The sequence below is a fragment of the Phoenix dactylifera genome, chromosome 1 (assembly GCF_051530095.1).
Source record: "Phoenix dactylifera cultivar Ajwa chromosome 1, Ajwa_hap1_PhDact_Kaust_v1.1, whole genome shotgun sequence".
NCBI classification, from domain to species: domain Eukaryota; kingdom Viridiplantae; phylum Streptophyta; class Magnoliopsida; order Arecales; family Arecaceae; genus Phoenix; species Phoenix dactylifera.
In genome coordinates, this window is record NC_143190.1 from 26,560,398 (window position 1) to 26,567,888 (window position 7,491).

General features: G+C 50.1%; 1 protein-coding gene across 1 annotated transcript; it reads right to left on the bottom strand.

Moving 5' to 3' along the window:
* Positions 1-5,595: 5,595 nt before the first annotated feature.
* Positions 5,596-6,726, bottom strand: LOC120107131 (uncharacterized). The gene has a single exon (XM_039120299.2). It carries the CDS (start codon positions 6,724-6,726, stop codon positions 5,596-5,598), a length of 1,131 nt encoding a protein of 376 aa, XP_038976227.2.
* Positions 6,727-7,491: the final 765 nt, after the last annotated feature.

Below are 7,491 nucleotides of genomic sequence, written 5' to 3' on the forward strand. Positions count from 1 at the left end.
CAAGTCACAAAATTTTCATAGATATGCATATGAAACCGTGCCCCCGGCATGCCGTGGTCCATTCTCTCGGATGCTACTCCGAAGTCCATTCGGCCACTGGCGGGGCCAGCTAGTCATTTTCGGCCACTAGCAAGGCCAGCGAAGTTATTCTCGGCCACTAGCAAGGCCAGCTCAGTTGCATTCGAGCAGTAGCATCTTTGAGCCCATTATAGTGCCTCTTGGCTAGCTAAGACTTTATAAACTTACATGCATGATTAAAATATCAGCATCATCATGTTGCATGCATAGTCATAGCTTCTGAGATCATGCAAGTTATTTATGCATAGTAACATGTCATGCATGAAACATATATACTTAAAATAAATGCGTAGGAAACATTAATAACATGACATAATCCATAACAGGATTAGAACAGGTTACTTACAATAAGTAGTATTTAAATTTCTTGGATCCGGACGACGAGTCTTTAATTCCTGGAACCATTTATAAGACTCACATTATCATAAATTTTAGCCCAATTAAAGTAAATTTGAGTCTACGAGGCCTAATTGGGCCTCTAAGGGAAAGGTTGGGCCTGATTTGTGGTTAAGTCCACTTTTCCTAGCCAATTTGGCCTTCTGCCAATTTAATTGGGCCTGGTATGGGCTTGATTTAGGGCTGATTGGGCTTGCTGGGGTCAACCTATCATGAACATGGTTCGGACCCAGCTGAATTGGGTTTAATTGGGTTCGGATTTAGCCCAATTTACTTAATTTGGGTTCATTCAGGCTTGGTCGGATTCAGACCCAACACCAATTAGGCCTAATTGACCCATCCAATCTGATTGAGCTTGGATCGACCCTTCATTTGGGCTTACCCAATCGATTTGAACCATTTGGGCCTAACGGGTTTCGGATCTGGACTTGGATCCGACCCGCTAGCCCGTTAAGGCCCTCCTTTCTCTCTTTTTTTTTTTTCCTTCTTCCGGGAGGTTCCAGAGGCTTCTGCCCCTCCCCCTTTCGCCCGCGTCTCTCCCTCTCCCCCCCTTCCTCCGGTTCCCCACCGCCTCCCGTCTCCTCCCTCTTTTTCGCAGGCGGCCGGGGAGATAGAGCGCCCTCCGATCCGCCGGCCGGAGTGGTGCTCCCTTCTCGGGACAGCGGCGGGGGAGGCAGGTCCCCTTTCTCCCTTTCTCCGAAGTGACGCCGGAGAAGAAGGGAAAAGCCGAGGGGGGGGGGAGATCGACGCCGGATCTCCTCCGGGTCTTCACCGGCTCCGACCACGGCGAGGTAAGGCCGTGGTCCGAGGTAAGTTCCGTTCACCCTCTTCTCCTTTTTTTTTTTCTCTTCTTCTCTTTTTTTTTTTGTGTGTGGGAGCCGCGCCGCCACCTCTTCGCCGGCGGAGAGGCGGGGGGGTTCGGCTGAGGCTGGCGGCCTCGGGGCCGCGCCTGTCGCCGGTACGGCCAGACCCGGCGACCCCTTAGCTGCCCTTCTGTCCGAGGGCGGTCCCGGCCGGGGCCGGTCATCCGCAGGCCGAGTTCGGTTGGGCTCGGCTCGGGTAGCGTTGGGCTCGGGTTCGGACCGTTCTCAGGCCGGCTCGCGGCCTGTAGGTCCGGCCCGCAGCCCATGGGTCCGGCCCACAGTCCTCCTCCTGTCTCTCTCCCGTGCCGGTCTCCTCCTCTCTGTGCCGGTCTCCTTCCCTCTATTTCATCAATGAAACAGAGGGGAGAATACCCACAGAGGGGTACCACCACCCTATCCCTTGCCTAGAGACCTACTTACAGGGCCCTTACCTTGATTCAGTAGACTGGGGTTGGGCAGTGCCTCCTTCTCGGCAAAGTCCCTCCTTCTTCTCCTAGGGCTGTGGGGTACCTTCTGCTTCCAGCTCCAGGCCCAAGCTCTCTGGCACAGTAATTCCAGGGGGTTAGAGGTTTAGGAGGGTATATCCAAAAATCAGGGTTAGCAGGTTTTAGGGCTATAAATACTTGGCTTAGGATTTGACCCCAAGGAGAGGTGGCATCCTCTCCTTCCTCAGAGCCCCGGGAGCCACCAGCTGCCCTCCCCTTCCGGCCAGCTCCCAGCTCGGCTGCCGAGGGAAGGAGGAGGTGGCGGTTTTCTGTTGTGCATGCTCTGTGGGGGGTCTCTCCGTTGGCCACCTGGTGGTACTGTCCTTTCAGCCCTCGGGGAGATGGCAGCCTACTCTTCTTGGGCCTGCAAGGCCTGCTAACCCTTCCCTGGCCCAATACTATTTAACTGGGCCCTGCAGTATTGGGCCCGGTCTGTATTGGGCCCGGACATTACATCCTTCTCTCCTTAAATAAATTTCGTCCTCGAAATTAAGCATACCTTGGTTCTCGAAGAGCTGAGGGTAACATTGTCACATCTCTTCCTCCAATTCCCAGGTAGCTTCCCTTTCAGTGTGGTTGGTCCACTGGACTTTAACGTAGGGAATGGTGCGCCTTTGGAGGATTTGCTCTTTTCTGTCTATGATGCGCAGGGGAGTCTCCTCATAGGTTAAATCTTTATTTAATTGCAGAGGCTCATGTGGCACCACATGGCTGGGATCCGGGACGTACCTCCGCAGTAGTGAGACATGGAAGACATCGTGTACGCCTGATAGCTCCGGGGGTAGGGCCAATTTGTAGGCAACCTTGCCTATCCTGGCAAGAATCTCGAATGGGCCGATGTAGCGGGGACTTAGCTTGCCGTGTCTTCCGAATCGGGTGATACCCTTCGATGGAGAAATTTTTAGAAAGGCAAAGTTCCCCTCCAAAAATTTCAAGGCCCTTCTTCCTCTGTCAGCCCATCTTTTCTGTCTGTCTTGGGCAGCCTGAAGCCTTTGCTTAATTAGTAGTACCTTGTCTCTGGTGTGCTGGACTAGTTCGGGGCCTAGCATTTTCCGCTCCCCGACCTCATCCCAGTGTAAGGGGGATCGGCATTTTCTCCCATAGAGAGCTTCGTATGGGGCCATCTGGATACTAGAGTGGTAACTATTGTTATAAGCAAATTCCACCAGTGGTATATGACTATCCCAATTTCCACCTAGGTCCACAGTGCAAGCCCTCAACATGTCTTCCAGAGTTTGGATTGTCCGCTCTGACTGTCCGTCAGTCTGGGGGTGGTATGCTGTACTGAGCCTCAGTCCGGTACCCATGGCCTTCTGAAAGCTTCCCCAAAATCTGGACACGAATCGGGGGTCACGATCAGAAATGATGCTCACTGGTACTCCGTGCAGGCGTACAATCTCGTCGATATATAATTGGGCCAGCTTGTCTAAAGGAGTACCAATTCTGAATGGTAGAAAATGGGCCGATTTGGTGAGACGGTCAACTATCACCCATACCGCATCGTTCTTCCTTACTGTTCTGGGGAGTCCTGTAACAAAATCCATCGTGATGTGCTCCCACTTCCATTCAGAAATTTCTATTGGTTCCAGCAACCCTGCCGGCCTCTGGTGCTCTGCTTTTACTAGCTGACAGGTCAAACATCGGGCCACAAACTCAGCTATCTCTCTCTTCATCCCCTTCCACCAGTAATGTTCCCGAAGGTCCCGGTACATCTTAGAACTACCTGGGTGAATAGAGAAACGGGATTGGTGGGCCTCTTCCATGATTTCCTTTTTCAGGTCAATATTTGCCGGTACACACAGTCGGTGGCCAAACCTTAGAGTGCCATCTGGGTGCATTTGGAGCTCGGGTCGCAACCCTTTCTCCACTTCATCCTTGAGCTGGCAGATGTGCTTATCAGACTGCTGGGCAACCTTTATTCTGTCGATCAAGGTTGGTTGTATACTCAAGGCGGCCAGCAAACTTCTTGTAGTTCGGGTAACCACCTCAACCTGTAGTTTATCGAGATCCCCCTGAATCTGTGGTTGAGTGGTGAGTAATGCGGCGGAGCCCACTATTGATTTCCTGCTTAGGGCATCAGCCACCACGTTGGCTTTCCCTGGGTGGTACTTAATGCTCAGGTCATAATCCTTCAGGAGTTCCAACCACCTTCTTTGCCTCATATTCAATTCCTTCTGGGTGAATATATACTTTAGGCTCTTGTGGTCGGCGTACATTTCATAGTGTTCGCCATACAAATAATGTCTCCAAAGTTTCAAGGCGAACACTACTGCGGCCAACTCCAGGTCATGTGTCGGGTAATTTTGTTCATAGGGTTTCAGTTGCCTCGAGGCATAGGCTATCACCTTGCCATCCTGCATCAGCACACAGCCTAGCCCGTTCTTGGAAGCATCGCTGTAGATGGTAAATTCTCCATTTAAGGACGGCAATGTTAAAATTGGGGCAGAAACTAATCTTTGTTTAAGCTCCTGAAAGCTTCTTTCACACTTGTCGTCCCAGATAAACTTGGCCCGTTTCTTAGTCAAGTGGGTCAAGGGAGTAGCTATTTTGGAGAATCCTTCTACAAATCGCCGGTAGTACCCGGCTAGTCCCAAGAAGCTTCTAATTTCTTTGACGTTGGTGGGACGAGGCCAATCCACCACCGCTTCTATCTTCTTGGGGTCCACTGACACTCCTTTCTCGGAGATTATATGGCCGAGAAACGCCACACTGTCCAGCCAGAACTCACATTTGTTCAGCTTGGCGTACAGCCTTTTCTCTCGAAGGATTTGTAGCACCACCCTCAAATGGTCTTCATGTTCCTTCCGGCTTTTTGAGTATATCAAAATGTCATCGATGAAAACTATCACGAACTGATCCAAATATTGCTTAAAGACTCTGTTCATTAAGTCCATAAATGCAGCCGGGGCATTGGTCAGTCCAAAAGGCATAACCAGAAATTCATAATGCCCATACCTGGTTCGAAATGCAGTTTTTGGCACATCCTCAGATTTGATCTTCAGCTGATGGTAACCCGACCTCAAATCTATCTTGGAGAAGACTTGGGCGCCTTGCAGCTGATCAAACAGATCATCGATCCGGGGTAGGGGATATTTGTTCTTTATGGTTATTTTGTTCAATTCCCGGTAATCGATGCATAGCCGCATACTCCCGTCTTTCTTTTTCACAAACAGGACAGGAGCTCCCCATGGCGATGCACTGGGCTGGATGAACCTTTTATCCAGGAGTTCTTGTAGTTATACCTTCAATTCCCTTAGCTCAGCAGGGGCCATCCGATAAGGAGCCTTGGAGACTGGCCCCTCTCCTGGTGCGAGGTCGATAGTGAACTCGATGTCTCGGTCTGGGGGTAATCCTGGTAATTCCTCCGGAAAGACATCCGGGTATTCTCTGACTACTGGAATGTCTTCCAGTTTGACCTCTTTTTGGGTATCCATTACACAGGCCAGACAGGCCATACACCCTTTTCTCAGAGCCTTTCCAGCTTTCAAGGCAGAAATAAAGTGTAGTGTAGGAGCACCTTGAAGGGGTATGTCGCCCTGAAAGAAAAATTCTTGTTCCCCAGGTATTCGAAATACCACTCTTTTATGGTAACAATCAATGTGGGCGTGATACTGTGACATCCAGTCCATGCCCAAGATAATATCAAAGTCTTGCATGTCAAGCTGTAGAAGATTTGTCTCTAATTCTTTTTTCCCTATCTGAATTATGCAATCTCTATATTTAGTGTCAACAGTTACGGTTTTCTGAAGGGGTGTAGCAACATGCCATGGTTCTTATAATTTCTCAGGTATGCCATGTAATTGTCTGGAAAAGTTGACTGACACGAAAGAATGCGTAGAACCAGAATCAAATAGAATGAGGGCAGGGGCCGAGTTGACTGGAAGTGTACCTGTCACCACCTGATCGCTGGCACTGGCATCCTGATGGGTCAGTGCAAAAACCCGAGGGTTACCCTTCGATCTCTGGTCCTCCGGTGCAGTATGCCTGGGCTCATCCCTTTTTCGGCTAGGGCAGTTGCGGGCGATGTGTCCTGTCTGCCCGCAAGAATAACAAGCCCCGGTCTTGCTTAGGCAGGCACCGCTATGGTTTTTGCCACAAATGGGGCAGCTTCTGCTCGGCTTCTTCTTGGATACAGATCCCTTGCCGCCCCTGGACCCACTACTCGGTGCTCCCGATGACCGGGTCCTCTTCAGGTCCTCCCTCTCTCTCCCGGACCGTATCAGGTCAGCCTCAACCTTCAAGGCTCGGTCCAGTACATCCTTGTAGCTTGAGGATAGATGGGAGGATATTCGGGACCGAATCCCGTACCTCAACCCCTGCTCGAACCTGTTTACCTTGCTTCTCTCCTCCTCCATGAACTGGGGGCAAAATCGTCCCAGTTCGTTGAATTTATTGGCGTACTCTAGAACGGACATCTGGTCGGTCTGGGTCAGCGTCAAAAACTCATTCTGCTTCGCCAGGTGAACTGAGTCTGGATAATATTGGTTGTAAAACATCCTCTTAAAGTCCCTCCAGGTGAGTCCGTCAACGGCATAAGCCGTCTCCATGGCCGTCCACCAGTATTCGGCATTTCCTGTCAGCATAGAGGTCGCCAGTCGGACTGTCACCTCATCAGGAAAGTGGAGGGCTCGGAACATCTTCTCCATCTCCCGGATCCATGCTTCTGCCGCCATGGGGTCAGACCCACCCTCAAAGGTCGGGGGGTTCAGTCGGCGGAACCTCTCATAGCAGGAGTCTGCTGATGGCATAGCGGCCAGCTGCATCATCTGTTGCCCTTGCAGCACTTGTGCCATGAGCTGATATACTCCGGCTAGGCCTGCCTGACCAGCTGCAGACCATGGAGTATCTGGGGGGACCGACTGCTCACTAGGCTTCGGGGAGGGTGGTCTCCTGTCGTCGTCCATATCTCTCGAACAATCGCCTGGCAGTCAAAAGTTCTCACAGTAAGATTACCATAAACTAGCATATTATAATATTTTTCATGATGGTAACACTCTTAACTATCCTTTGCCCTAGGCATTTTATGGTTATTCTATTGTTTAACCTGAGGCTCTGATACCACAAGAATGTCACGCCCCGAACCCGGATCCGTGACACGGCCGTGCTATTGCCGACTATCGCCCACAGTAGCACGCAGCCTCATACAGGGGTAACAGGTAGCCAAAAAGGATTCAAACTTTTATATATTAAAATATTTAAGTACAACCTTTAAGTCTGACACCAAAAATACAGAATTTCTTGCTATTCAAATATACAAAAGTATATAAGCTTCTCCAAAAATAACGAAGCTCTGTAACAAAATAGACAAAAACATATCTGATGGCGATCACTGGTGAGGATCTGAAAGAAAACGAAGCATAAACTGACGTGAGCTACACGGCTCAGTAAGTAATCCTGCATAATCCTACCGGATCAACTAGTAGGCTAAACATGTATATCAGGGTTTGAGAAGCTGACATGCATATTTGTCTAATAATCATCATGGCGTAATATGTATGCAAATTAAACAAGGCAGCAGTGCAAGTCACAAAATTTTCATAGATATGCATATGAAACCGTGCCCCCGGCATGCCGTGGTCCATTCTCTCGGATGCTACTCCGAAGTCCATTCGGCCACTGGCGGGGCCAGCTAGTCATTTTCGGCCACTAGCAAGGCCAGCGAAGTTATT

What these genes read in the sequence shown, in the direction of transcription:
- LOC120107131 (XM_039120299.2), bottom strand. Translation starts at nt 6,726, where the DNA reads ATGGACGACGACAGGAGACCACCCTCCCCGAAGCCTAGTGAGCAGTCG.